The 25,227-nt window shown below is 35.4% G+C and overlaps 1 protein-coding gene across 3 annotated transcripts in view; it reads right to left on the bottom strand.

Annotated features, from left to right (window-relative positions):
* Positions 1–206: 206 nt before the first annotated feature.
* Positions 207–25,227, bottom strand: part of CUL5 (cullin 5) — a 94,689-nt gene continuing 69,668 nt past the window's right edge. For 2 of the 3 annotated variants that reach the window (XM_006103555.3, XM_023744835.1), the window contains exons 8-19: positions 21,986–22,079; positions 20,144–20,274; positions 19,096–19,203; positions 16,935–16,999; positions 14,984–15,116; positions 14,040–14,171; positions 12,853–12,976; positions 12,122–12,297; positions 11,402–11,563; positions 10,582–10,700; positions 8,854–8,977; positions 207–3,731 (exon numbers count right to left, since the gene is read on the bottom strand). In XM_006103555.3, the coding sequence (XP_006103617.1) occupies positions 3,537–3,731; positions 8,854–8,977; positions 10,582–10,700; positions 11,402–11,563; positions 12,122–12,297; positions 12,853–12,976; positions 14,040–14,171; positions 14,984–15,116; positions 16,935–16,999; positions 19,096–19,203; positions 20,144–20,274; positions 21,986–22,079 (1,563 nt within the window). In that variant the 3' untranslated portion in view covers positions 207–3,536. The remainder of the gene's footprint in view (positions 3,732–8,853; positions 8,978–10,581; positions 10,701–11,401; positions 11,564–12,121; positions 12,298–12,852; positions 12,977–14,039; positions 14,172–14,983; positions 15,117–16,934; positions 17,000–19,095; positions 19,204–20,143; positions 20,275–21,985; positions 22,080–25,227) is intronic. The other variant, XR_002826459.1, reaches the window with a different exon arrangement.

The following is a 25,227-nucleotide window of genomic DNA, read 5'->3' as shown; positions in this document are numbered from 1 at the left end:
GGAAAAACTGCATTCCTGATAGCTTTCATTCTGAACTAGAATTTGAAATCTAAAAAAAAAGTGGGTTCCTCTTCATATTTCTGATTCCTAAGGCTGGCTGAGACTTACTATTTCTCCATGAAATACATAAATATACCTATTATAAAATTTTAAACTCAGAAACTATTTTACAGTAGAACATCAACATTTTCTGGGTAGGTGAAAGCTTTTATATTACATTTTTATTTTGCAAGAAAATAAATTATACAACTTAAAAAATAAAATCCAAAAATTAAGCAGTTCATCAAAATATTCCAGCCTACTGCATACAGAAACTGCTACTATTTAAAATTGTACAGCGTTATCACCTCAGTATGTAGTGGCACACATTCAAAATCGTACATACCATATACGGATAGGTTACAACTTAGGAACTCAAATTTGTTCAACACTCCAGGCGACACAGATAGTGTAGATGACAGGAAAGCTTTCATGTAATGTTTATTTCACAAACATGACCTTGGAAGTGTGTAAGATAGCATTCCAGTCGTTTACATGAAAATAGAAAAACCAGCTTGAGTTTATGATAGCAAATCTTTCTGGAAAACTAGCAAATCTTTCACCCAAAATGTATTTTTTAAATTTGCCCTTTGAGCAGGGCTAATGAAATCCTACTGCAAATAATGCATAATACTTTTAAACCACGGTCATATTTTGCATTGAATTTAATAGGAAGTAAAAATAAGAAGCTAACATTTCATTTTTGGAAATTTCAACACTTATGCACAAAGTAAGAGTAAGATACTTAAATAGGTTGACAGAATGCTGAGACCCCCTCCAATAAATGTAAAAATTGGAAGACTTCAGAATGTATTTCAAGATCTTCATTAAATCATCGAAACAGTAATGGTTTAATATTTATCTCGTAAGTATTAAAATTGTTCTATATTTTACTTTGTAAGTTTTTTTCACATCTATTTACTCTGGCAATGGGATGGTAACAAAGGTTAACATTTCTGAGATGGCTCCATCTCTAAGTTAGAAGATGAATGTTTGAAGCTTAAATTAACCTGTGAAGAGTCCTATTGCCATACTAGTCATGGGGAAAAAAAAGGTATATATTTTTTCCCTTAACTATGTCAGGTTTCATTCCTGCTCAGATAGCACTAATTTTAAGTGCACATTATAGAAAAGGGACCTGATACAGATACAACTGTGATTATGTATTTAGCAAATTGCTGGTAAATTGTTCTTGTTCTTCAGATTCTTTTTATTTAAATTAGCAAATCTATTGTCAAAACATATTTAAAGAAAATTCAGTAATGGTATAGGCACCTTGTCAACTGAATGGTTTTCATAAATACCAAAAAGTAGTTAAACTTTTGTATACATAACAAAAAAAAATGATGAAAGCTGTGAGTCTACAGTATTTACTGCTGTTCTATTCCCCAAAATACAGTTAGGACATAATTAGCTATTAAAAATTTATAAAATTTAATAGAAAAGTTTGCTATGAGTTACCCACTTTTGCATTAAATTTGCCTTTATTAAATCAAAACATCATGGCTCTCACTCTTAAATTAAATCACTAAAATGATTAGAAGTTACAAAAAAGTTCTGAGAACAATTATAATTTAAAACAATAAATCTTCGACTTTGAAAAATGGCCTGTAATATTTCCTTCCTTTGGCATTCTTGTATTGGATAAGCAAATATGCCAAGAGCAAACTATTTGCTAAACATAAGGACCACATTTATTACAATTCTTAAAGAATTTTCCATTGTTAGCAGTCATTTAATTAGAGAAAATGATGAGCACTAAATTAATTCTTCACAATAGACTTGGTCTAATAATTGACATATGCTATCTTAGAACTCATGTATAAGATTTAAAATTAGAAACAAAATTCCAATTTCCTATGAGTTTCAGAACAGGCATTTGACTATAATCAGCAAAACCTTAAGTGTTTTAAATCAGCTTTCCTTCATCAGGCAGCTCGCAAAGCCTCTTGGGGTTGGGCAGATTCCGTGAAATGCTCCTGTAATCACGCTGTGATAATGCTGTGAGCCTTCAATGCTCCAGCACACCATATCGGACTGACTTCAAAATCGTATGTTAAAAATTTTACTCAATATCAAACAAGAAGTAAAACAATTTGCAAGAAAATTTGAAACGTGTATCATAATGAATAAAAATCCACGTTGAGCCATACTTTCCCAATGGGGAGTTCTTCTCTTTCTAAGTTGCTCATGTCCTCAAGTACGAAATCTTCACTCCTCTGGATATTCAGTTACCAGCAACTCGTAAGTTGCTACTTTGGATTGACTAAGAGGAACAAGGTAAGAGTTGCCTTCTGAACATTTAAAAAATGTTTATTTTTCAAATATATAAATATATATGTACATGTATTTGGCAAGTTTACTGTTCATATTAAGATTGCAACACTTTTACTTATGCTTTTCAGGTCTTTCCTATGTTGTGGTTTCTCTCTTCCTCGTAGGTAACTGGTACTTATTACTTGTTTAAAGCAGAATGTCTTCCTATCAGGAAACCTGAGGCTATACATCCCTAATCAAGAGACTAAAATACCAAAATATTTCTATGCTACAGATTAAGGGATCAATTATATAACTGCATTATATGAGAGCTGGAGATTTCTGCCTTGTTTTTAATGAATTTGGATAATGGAATAACAAATATTAGGTATAGATATATTAAGTGTATTAGAAAAAACACTTAACTTTGCTATTTTGACTCTGCAATCAAAATGACCAATCTATCTCCATACATGTTTCAAACAACTGAAGAAACAATATAAGCTTCACTTTTCCAAAACAAGCTCTCCAGCCATATAAAATAAAAAATACTCCTTATCATTAAAAAACAAACAACTAAAACAGCAGTCTCTTGATTAAAGAAAGCCAACATTTGTAAGTTGGAAAAATTTAATACCATTCTTAGGTCACCATTAAAATCCAGTTATTATACTGAAGCAGTGTTGAACAAATAATTTGATACTTATTAAATACTTATCTCCTCACCTACATCTGCCCTCTCCCAATGTTGTGTAGACCAGCTCACTCTTTTGACCAAAAGAAACCAAGAGTGCTATTTCTAGTTTTAATTGCATTTTAAAAACAACACATAACAGCATTTTTCAGTGCACAAATATCTGAAGATCCTTCCTTGTGCAAGTACATTTTTGTAAGAGAGGAAAAAGGAGAAAAAAAGCAGTAAGAATCCCACCCTCACCCTTCCCAACTGTATTTCTTCTGGTGGGTATAAGTCAAATTTCCTTTTAAAAGTTCATAAAGGGCTCTTCATGAATGCAAGTGTCTCCCACAAAAGAGCATGCTGTTAAAGAGTGTGTGACATGAAGGGAATGCCATCATGCTAACTAATGTGGTTGGCAAAATATAGTTGTTTTGTTAGGTAAGGCAGAGATTTTAATATTTATGTAATCAAAGTCCAAATAAACCTTCAGCACAAACTGTTGCAACTTTCTGCCCAAGCACTCCAAAATTTGAGTTCTTAATGTTGTCCATGATGTTCAAAATTATGCCATATAAATGAAAGTGTTGATATCAGATTCATCTCTTCTGATGTATTTGTGCTCTATTAGCCATTCTATTTGCTCTTTTATCATTTTCTTTTGTGGCAAGAACATGTTTTTCAAAATTTCTACTAATTCAGTCTGCAGCTGAGCATTACTAATTTTCTTTCTCATCTTCATTATTTGTATGATAGCCTCCTAAAACAAAAAATAAAAATGAAAGAGAATAGTTAGATTATTTTAAGTAAAGGAAAACAAAAAATGACTTTTTATATATATTATCTTCTATCCAACATCTATCCAAATGATAAATAATCACTAAGACATCGATTTTCAACCAGTGTGCCACGGTACGCCACAAGAATTTTTAAAACATGCAATACTATTTATTTAGCAGGGGCACCGACCTCTTTTCTCTTAGACTGTCAAATTAACAACAGCCATGTGGTGTGTATGCCCTGTCTTGAGCCATAAGTATATAAGTCACATAACAGAGTTGCATCCTATTTGTCACGTTGCATAATAAGGTTGTGCCTAGAAATCCTTATGTAAAAGTACAGGCACTTACTTTTTTTAAAAGACACTTTGGAACAAAAAGGGTAGGTAATTATTATTATTACTATTTTTTGTAAGTCAGTCAAAATTATACTTATTTTTTTTTTGTCAGATCGGTATAAAATAAACTTTTTGGTGTGTTGCAAAAATTTACTAATTAGTTTGTGTGTGTAATGAGATAAAAAAGGTTGAAAATCACTACACTAGGAGATTAACATTGAGATCAGTATCTTTTTTTTGCTCACTGTAAAAGATAATCTGATTATAGAGAATTTGGAAAACAAGGAAAAGCAAAATTATCTATTCTCTCTCTGCTGAAAGAAGACCAGACTAATGTTTTAGCCAATTCCTTTCATTCCTTTTTCCACACTATGTACATGTTAAAAATTTATATTACCTGTGAGCACAATATGTATATAATCCAGTATTGTGTTAAAAATTAATTAAGAGCCCGGCTGGCGAGGCTCAGTAGTTGAATGTTGACCCATGAACCAGGAGGTCACGGTTCAATTCCTGGTCAGGGTACATGTCTGGGTTGTGAGCTTGATCCCAAGTGTGGGGTGTGAGGAGGCAGCTGATCAATGATTCTTTCTCATCATTGGTGTTTTTATCTCTCCCTCTCCCTTCCTCTCTGAAATCAATAAAAGTATTTTTTTAAAAATCAATTAAGATTCAACAAAACCCTTACACACACTTCTCCCCTTGCATTCACTTATTTCTTTATGTAGTAAGAGAGGCTAGTTGGTGTCTGTTTTAAGACATCAATAATTACTATGATTTATATATTTATCAGATTAATAAATCGTATTTGTTATAAATACTATCTTCAATTTGTACCGATTCAACTAAATCTTTTTCAATTTCTTCAGGAGTAAGCATTTTTATCTATGTCAATTTATTCAATATTTTCCTTGATGGTTTAATTCCTACACTGTTACTTGGAGATCAAGTGACTTCTTCCCATTCTCAATATATCCAGAGGCCAGGCTCCTGATCACAGGGGTTTATGCCAAGGGTCCACACAGAAAGAAGGAAGAGGGAAAGTCTGTCCCTTTAAGCATTTGAGGATTACAGAAACCAGGGAGGAGGAGAACAACTGTAAATGTCCCAATTTCTCCCTTCTGAATTTGGAGTGGTAAGATGGTGGTTGTGATAAAGAAGGTAAGATGAAAACTGAAATCAATAAAAATATATTTTAAAAAATATTTTAAAAAGTTATTTTTAGAGAGAGAGGAACGGAGCAGGACAGAGAAACATCGATGTGAGAGCAAAACATCGACTGGCTGCCTCCTGCACATCCCCTACTGGGGACTGAGCCTAAAACCTGGGCAGGTGCCCTGACCAGGAATCGAATGGGCAACCTGTAAGTGCATGGGACAACACACAACTGACTGAGCCACACCGGCCAGTGGCTGGTCCCCATTTACTATGCTGGAGGTCACTAGAAGAGTGGTACGATACGATGGAAATAATCTGCACTCCTGAATCTCTCTCCATTCCCACATGACGCAGAGTTTAGAGTTAATGAACCTGCCACAGGGCAGGAGAGAGTGATCCTGCAGCAGCGGATGATCTGACAATGTGCCATGTAGGCCACGGGCCACACTGAAGATGTGGCCTAGTCTCAGAGAGCTCAAGAGCTCAGTGAGAGCAGAGGATGGCAGTGAGAGCAGGGAAGTGGCTATGTGGTCCTTACCAACTGCAAAAAGAATAAATCATAGTTCCTCTGCTACAGATATCAGCAGTAGATAGCAAATTCTCATCTGACAGAGAAAGCACTCCATAGCTGCCATGAGCAAGAACCCAGGACACTGTCACAAGTTATAAATATGACAACCCCTTCACTGTCACTACAAGGCCAAATGAATTCCTTTCACCCTCAATACATCCAGATGCCATCTGTGAAAATAGCAAATAATGCAAATGGGTGGAATCGGACCAGGGAGAAATAAGAAAGGCTCAGCATGACCTAAAGGAACAGCTTAGGTTACTAGACTGGGCACAACTCTGGATCAGTTTAAGACAAAACAAAAAACCCCCATTTTCTCTGCACATCTAATAGTATGACTATACCTGCCATCCCATTATACTCTCAACTCTAATCCATCTGAAATTTACCTATCCTGGTGTCACCCATAAACTAGGAATATATCATAATTTTTCCTCCAAAAAGTAAAATTTCCCAAAACTTTTTCTTGAATAATCCATTCCCGTTTCATTGGCCATGAAAATTATTTCCTTTATTGTAAAGTTTGTCTGTACTTATATAGGAGACTTACTTCTGAGTTATTTTCCTCAAGTAATCTGCTTGTCATATTTTTGTAGATATTTTTTGTTAACCCTCACCTGCGGATATATTTTTCCATTGATTTAAAAAAATATATATTTTTATTGATTTCAGAGAAGAAGGGAGGAGAGATAGAAACATCAATGATGAGAATCATTGATAAGCTGCTTCCTGCATGCCCCCTGCAATCTGGGCATGTGCCCTGGACCAGAATTGAACCCGGGACCCTTCAGTTTGTAGGCCGACGCTCTATCCACTGAGCCAAACTAGCTAGGGCTCCATTGATTTTCAGAGAGAGTGGAAGGGAGAGGGAGAGACAGAGAAACATCGAAATTGGTTGCTTCCTGCATGCGCCTCAATGGGGGCCAGGGATCAAGCCTGCAACCGAGGTACATGCTCTTGACCAAAATCGAACCTAGGACCCATCAGTCCAAGGGCTGATGCTCTAACCACTGAACAAACTGGCTAGGGCATTTTGTAGATATTTTAATAAGTTTTAATATTTGGCAAGGCAAGCTCACCATCATCACCCTATTATTTTTTTAAGGTTTCAAGCACATTATTCTGATAAAACTGAGAATCAATATATAAAATTCCAAAAGTATTCTTGGTTGAATTTTGTATGAAATTTGGTAAACTTGCTACTAATATGGGAAAAACTGACTCATTAAGTTATTCAGCCTTATCATTAAGGAATATGGTATTTCATGTTGAGCAAAGGCAGCCAGAGACAAAGAGTACATATACCGTCTGATTTAATTTTTATGAAGAACTAGAACAGGCAAAACTAAGCAATGGTGATAGGAATCAAGTGGGTTGGAAGGGGGGACAGTGGCTGGATGGGAGATATGGTGAAATTACTGGAGTGATAGAAATGTTTTGGGTTTTTTTGTTGTTGTTTTTAAAAATATGTTTTATTGATTTCAGAGAGAGGAAGGGAGAGGAAGACAGAGATAGAAACATCAATATGTGAGAAACATTGATCCGCTGCCTCCCACACGCCCCTCACTGGGATTGAGCCCGCAACCTGGGCGTGTGCCCCAACTGGGAATTGAAATGAGACCTCCTGGTTTATGGAACGATGTTCATCCAACTGAGCCACACCAGCTGGGCAAAATGTTCTGTATTTTAATTGAGATGATGGTCATACAGGTATATACATTTATGAAAACTCACTGGAAACTATACTTTGAAAGGCACATTCTGTTATATGTAAATTATACTCCACTAAAAACTTTTAGTAACAAAAAGAGCATGATCTCTTTATTCATATTTTCTTTTCAATCTCAGTAAAGGTCCACTCTCTTCATATAAGAACCTAAACACTACTTTTTAAAGAAATACCTATGAATTTTATGATTTCTTCTTTACTTTACCTCTTGTTTTAAAATTTGTTTATTGATAAATAGAAATGCAATTTTTATTTATTCATCTTTACTCCTTTATCATATTATATGATCTCTAAGTAACAAAAAATTTTACCTTCCTCAAACCTCAAAGGGAAGGTAGGAGAGGGCGGGGGTAAGGGGAAGAGATCAACCAAAGGACTTGTATGCATGCATATAAGCCTAACCAATGGTCACAGACACCAGGGGGGTGAGGGCATGAGTGGGGGTGGGGTGGGGGGGCAATGGGTGGGATAAGGACACATATGTAATACCTTAATCAATAAAAAAAAATTAACCTTTTCTCATTGCATTGGCCAGTAGTTTCAAATAATACTAAATAAAAATTGTAAAAGTGGCATAGTTGGTTTTAATAGATCTATTTCTAAAGTTACAATGGTCGTATAATAGCTTGTAATAGGTATTCTTTATTATGTTCAGAAGGTATCATAACCCTAGCTTTAAAATGTTTTTAAAAATGTTCCCTAATTTCATATTTCAATGGAATTAGAAGTCAAATAAAAATGTAAATATATCAATCCCCAAATTGTAATTTCTTGCTGAGATACATTTAATCAGGTGTGGTCAAATGAAGACAGAACCTAAAACCAAGGGTTGGCACAACCTACAGAATCTACCATACAGACATCTCTTTTTTTTCTTTTCCTTTTGTTAATCCTCACCTAAGGATATTTTCCCATTGCTTTTAGATAGAGTGGAGGGGAGGGAAAGAGGGGGAGAGAGGAAAAAAGAAAGAGAGAGAGAGAAAGCGAGGCACATACTGGGGATCAAACCTGCAACCTAGGCACATGCCCTTGAATCGAACCCAAGACCCTTTGGTGCCCAAGCCAATGCTCTAACTACTGAGCAACATTGGCCAGGGCAGACAGACAACATCTCAGTACAGTTTTTAAATTCTCGTAAAATGAAAATTAGGTCAAAAAAAGAAAAAAATGAAAATTAGGTCTTCCTTACAAAAAGGTTGAATACCTACATGCTTTTAAATGTAAAAAAAATGTTTGAAGAATTAAACAACAACATCAAAATGCCAAAGTTTAAAAAAATTTAGACATTCTATCTTAATATTACAAACCTGGGTTCTTAGTATTCGTAGTTGAACTATTCCTTCATTCTCTTCTTCTCTCATTCTTTCTGTAGTGAGCTGCAAGCGTCCAATCAAGTTGATTTTACCCCTTTTCTGAACTTTTGCATTTTTTCTATAAAAAACATTGAATCAAATTATTTTACAGTGAGAGGCCTTGTAAACATCATATTATAACAACAAGGTCTGAGAGAAAAGAGTTAGATATATTTTAAAAATTAATATCCAGAATTATTTAAAGGACAAGTAACAAATAACCAACATACATAGCTTTTCCTAAAATAAACTCTATGATTTCACTCAAACACAATAAAGACTCCATTAATAAAATATAGGTGATTACACTCCTTGTAATAACAAAGTGAATATAATTTACATTGCCATGAATGCGATTAGATACTTGAAGATATATATGTTGTAATTCAGCATTAGCTTATATACATATACATACATACATACATACACACACACACACACACACACATATATACATATATATATATTTAATTTCAGAGAGGGAGATACAAACATCAACAATGAGAAAGAATCATTGATGGGCTGCCTCCTGCATGCCCCCTACTGGGGATTGAGCCTGCAATCCAGGCACATGTCCTGACCAGGAATCGAACCGTGACCTCCTGGTTCATAGGTACATGCTCAACTACTGAGCCATGCCGGCTGGGCCAGCATTACCTTCTAACTGTAAGTTTTGAAAAACTTTTATGTATTGACTGATTTCAGAGAGAGAGGAAAGGAGAGAGGGGGGGAAGGGGATAAGTAGGGAAGGAGGAAAGGAGAGAGAGAAAGAGAAGGCGAGAGGGAGGAAGGAGAAGGAGAGGGAGAGGGAGAGGGAGAGGGAGAGAGAGAGAGATTTGTTGTTCCACTTATTTATGTATGCATTCATTGGCTGATTCACTTATTTATGCATGCATTAATTGGCTGATTCTTGTATGTGTCCTGACCGGGGATGGAACCTGCAACGTTGACATATTGGGACGATGCTCTAACCAACTGAACTACCCAGCCAGAGCCTAACTGAATCTTAAGGAAAAAAAAAATGCTTTGTGTGCATAAAGCTGCTTTAAAATGAAAAAATATGATTTACTTTAAAGATGAAAAGCAATACAGTATAATGTCAGACACAAAAATGTATCCATGAAAAATATGTAAAGAAATAAATATCTCCATGGACACAGACAGTAGTGGGGTGAGGACATGTGCTGGGGGGTGGGAGCGGCCGGGGAGAGATCAGTAGGGGAAAAGGAGACATACGTAATACTTTAAACAATAAATACTTTAAATTAAAAAAAGAAATAAACATCTCTAGTTCATTAATGTTTAATAAACAGCTCACTGGCATATTCTAGAGCAGCAGGTTTTTCAACTAGTGTGCCACAAGAATTTTAAAAATATACAATACTGTACCTGACTATTTAGTCAGGGGCACTGACCTCTTTTCCCTTAGACTGTCAAATAAAAAATGACTACAACACAACAATAGCTATCTGATGTGAATAAATCAAAATTATACTTTTTTTTTGTCAGATTGGCAATAATATATTTTTGGTATGCTGCAAAATTTTAGTAGTTTATGTGTGCCATGAGATGAAAAAGGTTGAAAATCGCTGCTCTAGAATGATGAAGAGTATACGGGTGTGTTTTAAATACCAAAATTCAAACAAGGTATTTTTGTTTTAGATCAACCAACATAAACCTTACATTAAACTGAACTCCTGGTTCACTGAGAAGAGGGTACCTTCGGTAAAGTCTTTGGGTGAGTTGACTTGAGGTTCGTACAATAAAACTTGCCGTTTGAGCTTTGGGAAAGCTACTAAAGACTATAAATAAAGAGAAAACAATTAGCACCTATGAACAGTACTAAGATCAATTCTCCACCATGCCCAATAGAGGTGAGAAAAGATTATATAATTCAACCTTTTATTTGGTACCTCTGTGAATATAATAATGTAAATGCATAATGAGAACAGAGAGAATGAGGAGAAAAGAGTTGGTTATGAGGAAGCAATACATGTTCCCTTTACAATACATCAAGAAACTAGAGGGACTGGTCATACATGACCCACAGCAAACACCACTTGCCAGTTATATACCAGCTGTTTCTCTCTAGGTAATAATTTATTTTGGAACTTTTAAGATGTCTATGGAGTAGGGATAAAATGTAGTTATGAGCAGGAGGCTAATGAGTATATTTTATAAGGCCACAAAAAACCAAAGTTGTCTAATTCTTAGATTTTTGGTCATAGATCTTTGAACACATTCTCATAACGAAATCTTTGGTCACACTCCTCACAGATACTATTTAACTACCAACGCAATCGTTCTCTCCTTTTTCTGCCTTTCTCCATTTCAGTAACTTGTTTATTTTCCATTTCTTTTTTTCCATAAATACGTCATTAAAATGTATTTTTCTTGGTTAAAACTCATTTGAAATTGTTATGAATTCATAAATTTATTATAAGCAAATCAACACATTTTTCTGCTATTTGACAGGATAAAATTTTAAAAATAAAAAACAAACCCATAAAGTCCTTCTAAGCTCAGCATCAGGGAGTTCAGTTGCAAGTTTTAGATTTTCAAAGCTGATTTTCTCTCTGGGTCTTTGGTTCCATGCAAACAACACAGCCAGCTGAAACGTTGTTACCTCCAAATCATATTGACCTACTTCATTCTTAAATGTTATCTATAACATAACAGATAATACAATTAGTTAAAACTAAGAATCTTTTCATAATGATTACCATCTATCTACTATAGATGTATCTCTTACGTGAGATTACATATGGATAACACTGGTAGCTGCCTTCCAACATCCATTCTTTACTGTCTTACATGGCATTAAGATAGTTAACAGACCTCAATGACTGCCCAGAATAAAGGCTTATCTCCCAGCTTTCCCTGGAACAAAATGCAGCTATATGACTGAGTTCTGGCCTATGAGATACAAGTGGAAATGATGGGGGAAACTTCTAGAAGTTGCCCTTAAATGAACATATACCCTCATCTTTCTGTTGTGCTGAAAGACAAGTAAGGATCATATTGAATTCTGCAGACAAAAGGCAATATCTTAAGGAAGGGATACAATTAGAAGCCTATGTCCCTAACAAGTTCATGGAAGAGATCTACTACTCCTGCTCAGACTTTTATATGTGAGAAGCAAACCTATCTTGTTTAAGCAACTCTTATTTGGAGTCCTGACACTTTCAGTCAAACCAATATCTTAACTAACACATTTACTTACAATTCCATTTGACATGAGATGATGCCAATGTAATTTTCTACCACTATGATTTTTTTTATAGAATTCTTCTACTTCAGGTATCAAATCCTCCAGTTCAGTAGGAAGTGAGACAAAGACTTTCTCAGAGCTTCTTGACCAAGCACCGGCATTCAAAATTTTTATATTTACTGAATCAGCTATAGACAAAAATATCAGAAAAATATAAAGTAAATTTTGACAGTCGATAAAATTCAGAATAAATAAGCATGTACATTACATACAGGGTAAGCTTTGGTGAAAATAAACAGGACTAAAGATTTTAAAAGTGTATACTTGTTGACCCGCCCGGGTGGCTCAGTAATTGACCATTCACCCATGAACAGGAGGTCACAGTTTGAATCCTGGTCAGGGTACATGCTTGGGATGTGGGCTTAATCCCCAGTAGGGGGTGTGCAGGAGGCAGCCAGTCAATGATTCTCATCATTGATGTTTCTATCTATCCCTCCCTCTCCCTTCCACTCTGAGAGCAATAAAAACGTATTTTTTTAAATAAAAAGTGTACTCTTGTTTCTAAAATAAGGATTAGCAAATATAGACTCTATTTTACAGGATGTCTAAGGAATGTGATCTTTGCAACATCCTTGTATCTATTACTGCCAGTGTTTATTTTTAATTTACTGGAAAACAAAGATATTTCTTGTAAAAAAAAAGTTTAAAAAATATGTAACATATACAAAATTATAAAAAAATACCTGGCAAAGCCAATTTATTATTTTTGTGCATTTCCTTAAAAGCTTGATTCAAATCTTCAGATACTTTTATGTCCTGAAACATTCTAGCAAGCTTGTTTACGTAGTCTGCTGGCATACCAACCTCCTATGAAAACCAAAGACAGAAGCATTAAATAATACCCTTCCTCTCACTTATTACAATGTTTATAGTCTACTACCTACTAAATGCAATTCTTAGAAAGTAAATAAGATAGTACAGGCAATCCTGGCTTTCTTTGCACAATTCCAATACGCATGAATTTCAGTTACTCAGTATAATAAATAACTCCAGGACACCAATAACACAGTTCAACTTTCAGTTACCACTATGTGTTAAATATGAGTAATGCATATTTACTCATAACTAAAGTTTTTTCACAAATACAACACTGAAAGTTTATTTTAAATTACAGTGTACTAAATAAATATTGATTTTGCTAATTTTTCATTTTTCCTACATATTTATATATAGTAAGAGCTTTTAATGTATTGACAAAAATTTCTGAAGTCAGTCACAAAATATTTTTTCCACTGACTTAATATTAAGATCACTTTGCATAGTCTCAGTTTGCACAATAATTTTTATTATCCCACACTACAAAGCAGATTTATCTATAAATCTGCAATTTGAAATATATATAAATGAAAGACATAAAATATTTATGTATAATAAAGATAATTATTATATATAATTTTATTATTATATATCAATATAATACAGTATATAATACCATATGTATAAATGAAAAACACATTTTAATGTAACTCAAATTCCATTAAAATGAACTGGGAGGAACAGACAAAATATTTTGATAGGGGAATTCAGTCACAATCAGCAATGATTACCCTAAATAAGCCATCATCTTTTACCTATTGGCTCTTTTTGATATACAGAAGTATTTAGTATGAAAAACATCTTAAAAATGAAATGATCTGTTCTGTGGCCTATTTAATAAGGTCAGTTCAAATGAGTAAAGGTGCTTCACTAAAATTCTTTATTAAATAATAACATTATTAGATATCACATTATTTTATCTAATTGATGCTATATGCTTATAAAATATTCCCTATTTCTTCGACACTGAAGATATCACAAAAATGTGTTACTTAACCCCACCTATGAACCATGTGTTATATTAAGAAAACCAAATATTTTGAAATTCACTTACTCTTAGCCACTCGACCATATTCTCTTCAATTTCACTATCAGCAGAGATGTCCAATATAAGACGTCGTGTCAAATGAGCTTTGTGATATCTCATAAAAACATCTTTGTTTTGTACGTATTTGAGTACCAAGAGCTGTACAGAAAACAAGGTTACTGTCAATTCATATGTAAATCTCTCTCATTTAGAACTTCCTATATCTTTCAATTTTCAAAATTCAGAAATTCATAAGAATATAGAGAGAGAGGGGCCTACTAAATTGCCCATCTCTGATACACTACTTTACAAGTTAGCAAATTTGAGACAATAACCAAATAACTTTTTAATTCCTACAAACATCAATTTTTCAAATTTTATATAAATGTAATAAAACTTTACATAAAAAGCAATGGTTCTTCCCAATTTTCTCTTTTGCATATCTTCTTCACTTGTTTCTGACACTAATCTTCTCTCTAGGCCTTTTTGTTTATTATTACTTCTTATTTTCCTGGGCTTATATTACATGACACTAACAACCAGGAAAAAAATAAAAATGAAAACAATAAATTGCTTATTTAACTCGCTCATCCCTAGTTACCTATTTTGGACTCACACAAAAAGAAAGAGGTGAAAAACTCCGTCTCAACAATCATTCTATCACCATCAGCACCATTCCCTTCTTCCCCCCGCCATGTTTTGACCTTTAATAAGTGCTAGAATTTAACTGCCTAAAAATAATCAATAAAGAGAAGAATTAAATGCTATTTCCCTTTCTAGAAGTTATAGAATAAAAATTTTCAGGAAGAAAAAACATTGTCCTATAAAGATCTTGCACTATAAAATTTCATATTAGTTTCTTATAAATATACATTTAAAAAAAATTGATGCTATCACAGAAAGTCTTATAAGTAAACTACAAAATCAAAGTCTGGTCATTAAAATCTTTGAAATTAAAAAAATTTATGTACCACTTCTTTAAGCTTTGCTTCAATTTCTTCAGAAGTTAATTTTTTGCTTAATGGCGTTTTTCTTAGCAACATGTCACAGTAATTGGCAAGCAGCTCAGGGCATTTTGATTCAGGTTGAGTTTTTAATCCTACCCTAAAAAATAAATTAAAACCAATTAATAAAAAATAATTGATATCTGCAAATATTTCTTCTAAAGCCAATTTTTCACAAATTTCTTATGTTGAATTACACCAGTGATCAGGATTGGGACTTGGGTGAGCAAGAAGACACCTTGGGTGCACAATTTAAGGAGGCACACACTCTTAGGTTCTCGGAGAGCTAGACCTGCTAGACCTTAAATTTTATACCCTAGGTGCCTCTTTGCCTCATTCTAGTAGTGGCCTTGCCAATGATACATATATTTATTTATTATTTGTTTTATTTTACTTTTTTGTGAATCCTCACTTGAGGACATTTTTCCATTGATTCTCAGGGAGAGTGGAAGAGAGAGGGAAAGACAGAGAGAAACATCGATGTGAGAGAAATCATAGATTGGGTGCCTCCTGCACGAACCCTGACTGGGCAGAGGAGGATCCTGCAACCAATGCCCTTGACCGGAATCGAACATGGGACCCTTTGGTCCACAGGCCGATGCTCTATCCACTGAGCCAAATTGGCTAAGGCTATTATTATTTTTTAAAGTATGTTTTTATTGGTGGGGGGGGGGGGGGCAATGGGGAGGGATAAGGACACATATGGAATACCTTAATCAATAAAGAAAATTTAAAAATAAAATGTTTTTATTGATTTTTAGAGAGAGAGGAAGGGAGAAGAATTGAGAGATAGAAACATTGATGAGATGAGAAACATTATCAATTGGCTGCATGCCCCCTACTGAGGATCAAGCCTGCAACCCAGGCATGTTCCCTGATTGGGAATCAAACTTGTGACCTCTTGGTTCCTGGGTCAATGCTCAACTACTGAACTACACCGGCCGGGTGCCAATGATCTTTAAAGGATTTTATTTATATACTTGATAAAATACTTTTGAATTAAAATTATTTTTAAATAAATTTATTGGAATGACATTGCATAATAAAATTATGCTTCCAAATGTACAATTCTGTAATACATTACCTGTATATTGCATTGTGTAAATCCATGCATATTTATAAGTTATCATTTAAAACTTTTCATTACTAATGTGTTAACATAAAACTGTTCCTTCACTCTCTGAAATGTTTCTTTCCAATGTAACCTAAATTCCAAAGTGATATGCTTGGTAGCTACTATCATCCATTTAAAAAAACTGCAAACAGCCCTGGCTAGTGTGGTTCAGTTGGTTGAATGTTGTTTTGTGCACCTGAAGATCATGGGTTTGACTCCCAGTCAGGGCACATACCTAAGTTTCAGGTTTGATCCTCGGTCAGGGCATGTATGGAGGCAACCGATCAATGTATCTCTCTCATATCCATGTTTCTTTCTCTTTCTCAAATAAAATGTTAAAAATAAATAAATAAATAAATAAAATGTTTTAGCATTAAGTGTGAAATTTGTTTAAAATAGCAATTCTCAGCTAGAAATTACATCAAAATATATTTCCAATTGACCTTTAGTGCTACTTAGCACTACTCTGAAGTTACTATAACTAGCTCAGATTTATTGCTATTTCATTACATTCTGACTTTCTGATTTTTCTATAATAGTATTTAGCACAGGTATATTCATCCTATAAATGACAGATCAATTAACATTTTTTGGTCATAAAAGGAGATAACTTAATACACAATTAAAAATTGAGGCAGAGTTTTTAATAATCAAATGTTGCACAAATCATAAAGTAAAAAAAAAAATGAAACAAAAAACAAACCTAATAAAATTAGAAAAATAGGGCACTTTGCATACTCAATAACATATATGACACTCCAAAAAATTTATGAATTTCAAACATATGATTTAAAAAAAACTTACCCTTTCTGCTTCAAAGGTAATTCAAGTTTAAATATGGTAGCATCATTAACAACTGCTTTATATGCCTGCAAATAATAATTTAAAATAAAATATAAAAATTCTTTTTGATATTTAAAATATAGTTAGATAAGTAGTTACAATTCCAAAAATACATAAAAATATAAATTAGTTTTATTTTTAATGGTGTATCTGGCCTGATAGAATTTTTAAAGTAAATGACTTCAGCATCATTCTCTTTGTTATTTTATGATTGTCATTATCTTCAAGTTCCTGGGGTCTTAATTCTGCCTGATAGCCATACCATTTTCTCTTGTCCACAAATTATCCCGGAAAACCTTTTCATATTATCTCTTTTCTCATCAAACTTCCAGTATTTCCTCCTCCATGTACACTCTTGGCTGACAATGTAGCTTCCTATTTCACTGAGAAAACTAATAATCAGAGTTCCCTCCCATTTCTCTTGCATCACCAACTTTTCCCTTCTCCACTGTTTCTGTACCTTCAGCATACAAACACATTATTATTTTTTAAATCTTAAACATTCTCTGTTGGCTTTGTCCACCTTCAGCTATTGTCCCATTTCTCTCTTTGAAGCTAACCTCCTGGAGGAACTAACTCCCTTTCTACAATTTCTCTACTGCCATTCTTATTGGAAACCATTCCAAGCACACTTTCACACCAGTACTCCACCCATTCGTTCTGTCAGAGTCACTCACTACCTCCCTGTTGCTGAAGATAATGGGTAATCCCCATCTTATTTGACCTGTCAGGAGCATTTTAAAGGCGTAGAGCATGCCCTCTTCATGAAAGTGCTTTTTCCACTTGTTTTCTAGCACACCACACTCTCCTGGTCGTTCCACCCATTCTCCTTTCATGAGGAAAGATGGTTCCTCATCTTTCTGCTAACTAAATCTAGAATGCACCAGGCCAGTTTTTGGATCTCTTTTCTGTCCTGACTTACTACGTTAGTGATCACAGTAGTGTCAGTGCTTTAATACCACCTATATGCTGAAGCTCCCAAATTGATTTTTTTCAGGCCCACTCCCTCCCTTAAAGTCCAAACTTGACACTGCTAAATGGATGTTTAATAAACATTTCAAAGTTAACTTGTCTAGAACTGAATTCCTAATCTCTCTGCAACCATCTCTCCCTAACATACTTCTTCCAGTCTTCCCCATCTCAGCAAGCATCTAATTGACCAGAACAGAAATCTGAGTGGCATCCTGGAATGATCTCTTTCTGTCACACTCCATATCTGATTCATTACCAAATCCTGCAGAGTCTATTTTCATTATGTAATCAGAATTCAACCACTTTTGACTACCTGTACCCAATATTGTTCTGGACCAAGCTTCTACCATTATTTAATTGAATTACTTAAATAGGTTCTTAACTGATATTCTTGCTTCTTCTCTTGCCCCCCTTCAGTCTATTCAGCAGCCAGGTGATCCTGTTAAAATGTAAGTCAGGTCCTGTCATTCTGTTCAAAAGCTTTCAATGACTTTCCAAACCCTACTCAGAGTAAAAGCCATGGTCCACAGAGTCTTACATGCCCTGAGTTCCTGTTACCTCTTTGACTTTATTTTCTACTATTCTCTCCCTCATTCAATCCACTCTGGCCAAATTGACGTCTTTCTTCTATGTTCCTGGAACATGACTGTATATTCCTGCCGTACAGACTTTGCTCCAGCTGGAACACTCTTCCCTCAGACAGACACATGACTCATTCTAATCAGCCTCAATCTTGATTCAAATGTCACCTCAAAGAAGCCTTTGCAGGCCGTTTAATTTAATATTTCAATAATACTAAAAACCAGAAAAAACATTCTTGGGAAAATGAGGAAGAGCAAGTTTCTGGCTAAATTCTAATTCACAAGTATAGCCAATGCTTACAAAAACGTACAACAACCCAAATATTATAAACATGGTTGCCCTCAACAGATGAAAAATCTCAGTTCCTAGGTTTTTAGTTTCTAATAAAATAAACTATGACATGTTATAGGCAAACTAAGTATAAAATGCATATCCTTTCAGTTTTCCATAAACAGGATTATATGATATTCTTTTCTGTACTTTGCTTTTATTCAGTAACCAATGTATCTTTCCAAATCTAAATAAAAAGTAAGTAATGACAGTAGTGTTAATATATAGGAATATATACCTTATCTCTTGCAGTAAGAAATCGGGGATCATCTTGAAAAGCTTCTTTGACGAGTTTACTAAATCTATTAAATAGTGTAAGTAACTGCTCAACATATTTTTCAGAGTCCTAAAAATAAAACGTTTTATAGTCAACTGAGTTTTTAAAAAGAAAAGAATACAAAAAAGTGAGAAAATATATACATCCTATCTAATAAAGAGGGACTCTGCTAATTGACCCTCATGTCATCACAAAGATGGCGGCGCCCACAGCCAATAAGGAGGGAATATGCTAATTGACTGGCCCACCCTCAAAGATGGTGGCACCCACAGCCAATAAGGAGGGAATATGCTAAATGACTGCCACGCCCTCAAAGATGGTGGCGCCCACAGCCACAAGATGGCAGCTGCCCAGCCACCCAGGGCTGGCCCGAGGGATGACCAAACGATGAACAAGCAGGCTGCATGGGGCAACCAGGCCGGCAGGGGGGTTAGTGAGGGATGACCAAAAGACTGAACAGCAGGCTGTGTGGGGTGACCAGGCTGGTGGAGGGGCCGTGAGGGGCGACCAGGCTGGCAGGGGGGGGCGGTTGGGGATGACCAGGCCGGCAGGAGGGACTGTTGGGGGCGACCAGGCCGGCAGGGGGGGCAGTTGGAGGTGACCTGGCCGGCAGCGGGGGCAGTTAGGGGTGATTAGGCCGGCACACAGAGGCAGTGAGGGGTGATCAGGCTGGCAGGGGGTAGGCAGTTAGGGGCGACCAGGCAGGCAGGCAGGTGAGCAATTAGGAGCCAGCAGTCCAGGATTGTGAGAAGGATCCCGGATTGGAGAGGGTGCAGGCTGGGCTGAGGGGACCGCCCCCATGCACGAATTTCATGCACCGGGCCTCTAGTAATTTTAATAAAACACGATAGCCTTAAAATTTGGGAAATTTCCTGGAAAAAAATTTCATTAAAATAAATGGGTTCCAACATCACTGGTTTCCAATCAATTACTATTTTAAATACCCAAATCTCCATTAAAAAAAAATAAACTTGATATACACCAGTCATTGCCATTGAGGAAAACTTACAGTAGTAATAGTTTCAGCAGCTGCTACCATATCTGCAAGGCCAGCACTAATGATATGTTCCTCCAAGTCTTTCAACATTGGCTCTATCCCATTAGGAACTTTGTCCATCAATGAAAACATTAAGTGTAATTCTGAAAGGATAGAACACACACATGTAATCATTGCAACCATCAGAATAAGTTTTCTCTTTGATTGTATGATGGGTGTAGAACAGTGGCCGGCAACTGTGGCTCGTGAACCACATGTGGCTCACGAGCCGCAGTTTGCTGACCACTGGTGTAGAACACCTATGACAGTAAGAGTTTGGAGAAATATTAGTTTGAAGTTGGTAATATTTTTGTGGGTACAATTAGTTCAGGAGTTGTCATAGTAAAGTACTATAAATTCCTCATCCATCTTGTCAGTCTGACAAAAAGTTATTAAAAAAAACTAATGAAAAATGAGCACATACTGTAAAACCCAACTCTTTTAAAAAGTGGGTCATTTGACTGTCAATGCATGGAATATTTTATTCTAAGAAGTACAACAGTTTATACAGAACAGTAGCACATTTTATGAAGTAGATATAATATTAAATACACTACCATATCACTAAAGGGTAAAAAAAATCATCTCATCAGATTGTTCAGAGTAATGATTATAAAATAAAAGTTTATTAGTGATAATATACACCTGTATTCATAAAGATTTTTTCAGTGTTCAAAAGCATTTTCTCATGTTATACCATTTAACTGACCTTCACAAAAATCTTACTTCACAGATTGCTTACTACTAAATAAATCCTTTTGGAGGGAGTCCAAAATGGATTAGATATAACTCTACTTAGTCTGGCATACAGAAATTCAAATATTTCATTTAAGCCATTGAGCAGCTTGCTTTTATTACTTCCATAAAGTGTATGAACTTAAGTGAATTGAAAGACATACTTTAATGCAACTAGAGATTAAATGGGACCTTGCAATTATACATATTAAAGTCTGGAGAGGAATACATCAAAATGTCAAAAGTGGTTCTCTGGGTAGTAGGGAATATGGATCATTTACACTGTATTCTTTTTGGTTGTAATGTACTTGCCACTCAAATACATCTTTATTAAGAAAACATTCAAGTAATTAAAAAAACACTTCTGAAATCTTAAATTGTAAAATTTTTTGGGAGAGGGATGAATATTAACACGGAGTGTTTTATTAGTTTCTAAAAATATTTGCTGCAAGGTTCCACACAAAAGTCAGATACCTAGTTCTATCCTGTACCATATGTTTACTATTTAAATTAGCCTTTAAAAACAGAGTCCTGCCCTGGCTGGTTTGGCTCAGCGGTTAGAGTGCTGGCCCTGGGACTGTAGGGTTGCAGGTTTGATTCCTAGCTAAAGGCACGTACCTTAGTTGCAGGCTCATCCAAGGTCCCTGTCGGGGCACATGTGGGAGGCAACCAATCAATGTGTCCCTCTTATATCGATGTTTCTTTCTTTTTCTCTCTCCCAGCTCTTCCTCCCTTCCACTCTCTCTAAAAAAATCAATGGGAAAAATATCCTCGGGTAAGGATTAAAACACACACACACACACACACACACACACATATTTCGAAGAATAAATACACACATGTGCATTTGTGCATGTACTGATACCTAAGGGGGGGGGAATGCTTAACATACAAGTGTATAATCTTCTTCACAGTGCTTCTAACTGTGCTAAATATTTTATCATTTTCTTTAAGCACAGTTTACTTCAACAAATATACTTATGTATAAAAGAGTGATTTAAGAGCAATTCATTAAAAGTGATCTGTCTCAAAGATATCCTCTTAAAAAATAATGAGAACTTTAAGTGATATTTTACCTACTTTCAGTTTCATTTCGCTTGATCATGCCTTGGCACTCTGCTAAGATAGTTTCTTTAAAGGACGTCACCAGGGCATTTACACAGCATTCCATGAGCTGAAATATATAAAAAATTGGTCAAGTCTATTATAAGCACAAATTTATTCCATTTTATTTTGCTTTATAGACCCATTAAACTATATTTTTCAACAACAGCAAAAAATTAAGTATACTAACAGTAGATTTTACTTACCTTTATTACAGAAATGTTGAAGATGGATAATCTACACTAGTTTACCAGAGTATGCTTCCCCTAAGGAAAAGGCTATTGAATTTGGGTTCTCTCTGGAAATTTTAACAAAACTCCCCAAAGGAGGGGTGGGAAAAAATGACACACACACACAAAACAAAATGAAAATATAACTTTAATGAACTCTTCTGGAGAGTCTGTGTTGGAATTAGATTCTAAAATTCTAAAAGTACTCATACATTCATTCAATAAACCATCATTGGATGCCTACCATGTATGGGTACCAAAGAAGTGTTTAGGAAATTAAGAAGAGTGAGATATAACCATTGCTTTGGCAACACACACACACACACACACACAACACACACAATAAAAGGAACTATATACTTCTTTCATCCATAGATGAAATTTAAATTGGATCTTGAAAATAAGTATCAGTGCTAAAAGGACTGAATATTTTATAGGAATAATAAGCTGAATGTTGCAGAGAAGAGACAGACAGTGGATGAGAAAGCTAGAAAGGTAGGCTGGAGCAAGAACATGAATGAAAAAATCTATGGTTTGGAATTTTATTCTATAGGTAGGGAAAAAAGAATAGAAGATTTTCAACAGAGGACACAGGTAATGAGCTTCTACTTGCCCCAAGTCATTTTTAAAAGATCAATCAAGCCCTAAGCCAGTGGTCGGCAAACTGCAGCTCGCGAGCCACATGCGGCTCTTTGGCCCCTTGAGTGTGGCTCATCCACAAAATACCACATGTGGGCGCACACGTACAGTGCGATCGAAACTTCGTGGCCCATGCGCAGAAGTAGGTATTTTGTGGAAGAGCCAGACTCAAGGGGCCAAAGAGCCGCATGTGGCTCACGAGCCGCAGTTTGCCGACAACTGCCCTAACCGGTTTGGCTCAGTGGATAGAGTGTCAGCCTGCAGACTCAAGGGTCCCAAGTTCGATTCCGGTCAGGGCATGTACCTTGGTTGCGGGCACATCCCCAGTAGGGAGTGTGCAGGAGGCAGCTGATCGATGTTTCTCTCTCATTGATGTTTCTAACTCTCTATCCCTCTCCCTTCCTCTCTGTAAAAAAATCAATAAAATATATTAAAAAAAGAAAAAGGATCAGTCAAATGGCAGCAAGGTACATGGTACTGAGTGAGTAGTAGGGAGGCTGGCATATGAGGCTGTTGAAATATTTGAAGTAAGACGGCCAGGGCTTAGAGTTCTATGTAACCCCCAGGAAAATTCACCCTACCCCATCACTGCTCACTTGCATCATATAATTATTTACTCTTCTTGCAAGTATCAAATAAAATGAGTGGATTGTGAGTACTAAAGCAAGGTATACTAACGCTGACAGACCTCTTCTGAAAAGCAGATCATCTATCTGTATTAAGAAAGGAAATTATGTGTGCCTTAAAAGTTCTTTGTTAAAATTCCCTTCTGGAATTAACATAATGTTGATACTTACTGAAGTTGAATTTAGAATTTAGGTCAGTGATGGCTAACCTATGACACGCGTGTTAGAGGTGACACACGAACTTGATTTTTCTTTGTTAAATGGCATTTAAATAAATAAAATAAATATCAAAAATGTAAGTCTTTGTTTTACTATGGTTGCAAATATCAAAAAATTTCTATATGTGACACGGCATCAGAGTTAAGTTAGGGTTTTTCAAAATGCTGACACGCCGAGCTCAAAAGGTTTGTCATCACTGATTTAGGTAATGGAGATTCATTACACTATTCTTTCTTCTTCTAAATATATTTTAAAATTTCTATAATAAGAACGTTTTTTTCAGGTCTCTCTTTGAGAATTATGCTAACAACTTTAAAATCTATGTATATTCATTTCTGTCCTAAGGAAAACAATACACATAAGAAGTGGTTGAGGATTTTCTGTCACACCAACTGCTGAGTAATCTCATTCTATAAGTAGAAAAAGCACAACTAAACATTTCCACCTTCAGTAGCAAAACCAGATTGAGAATAGGTAATTATATAGAACTAATGAAGAAAAAAGAGAAAGTGCAGTTGAAATAAGCTCCAAGTCCAAGTCACTTCATCTGTTTTCTATTTCATTGAAAATTTACACTTGAACATAATCCAGTTCAGTACTAGTCCAATTTTGCAAATTGCAAAATTCTAGACGAGTGTTTTTCAAACTGTTTTGAAATCAGTTTTAATAGCTGTGACAAGCTTTTATTTATTATTATTTTAATCCTCACCTAAGGATACATTTTTATTGATTTTTTTAAGAGGGAGAAGGGAGACGAAGGAGAGAAGGGGGAAGAGAGGAAGGTAAGGAGAGAGGAGGGAGAGAGAGAAAGAGAGAGAGAGAGAGAGAGAGAGAGAGAGAGAGAGAGAGAGGGAAACATCAAGCGGTTGCCTCCTGGGTATGTGCCTTGACTAGGAATTGAACCCTGGACCCTTTGGTGCACCGAATGATGCGCCAACCTAATGAGCCACACCAGCCAGGGCACAGCTTTTTAAAAGTTTTAATAATACAGAACAAAACAAAAAAATCAGAATGCATTACAAATAATAAAATTATTTCATAAAATTTTGTTTCAAATATTTGCAAATGAACATAATAAAAATATTAAATGTATTTCTTATTGTGGGTTATGAGGAGGATTAAGAGAAGAGGCTAAATTGAAAAAATAATTGAAGTAAACTGAGCAGAATTTGGTTAACTGCTTAAATGAAAGAACTTAGGGAAATAAAAGGTTGATGAAGCAGTTTCTAGCTTGAGAGGTTAAACAAATTATAATAATAGGTATGTTTTAATAAGCACTGACTCTGTACCAAGCATTTTGCTAAATGGTTTACATACATTATCTCATTAAACCCACTTGAAAACCTTATGAAGCAGGTATCTACACTAATAAAGACAAAGACGCTAATTGACCATACCTTCGCTAAGCCCAAGCCACGCCCCCCAGCCAATCAGAGCAACTATATGCAAATTAACCACAACCAAGATGGCGCCGGCAGCCACAGAGCTGGAGCAAGCAGGAGGC

Source organism: Myotis lucifugus, unplaced genomic scaffold, assembly GCF_000147115.1.
Source record: "Myotis lucifugus unplaced genomic scaffold, Myoluc2.0 scaffold_491, whole genome shotgun sequence".
In the NCBI taxonomy this organism is placed as follows: domain Eukaryota; kingdom Metazoa; phylum Chordata; class Mammalia; order Chiroptera; family Vespertilionidae; genus Myotis; species Myotis lucifugus.
The sequence above is the reverse complement of the archived record's forward strand: the minus strand, read 5'-3'. Positions and strand labels throughout refer to the sequence as shown.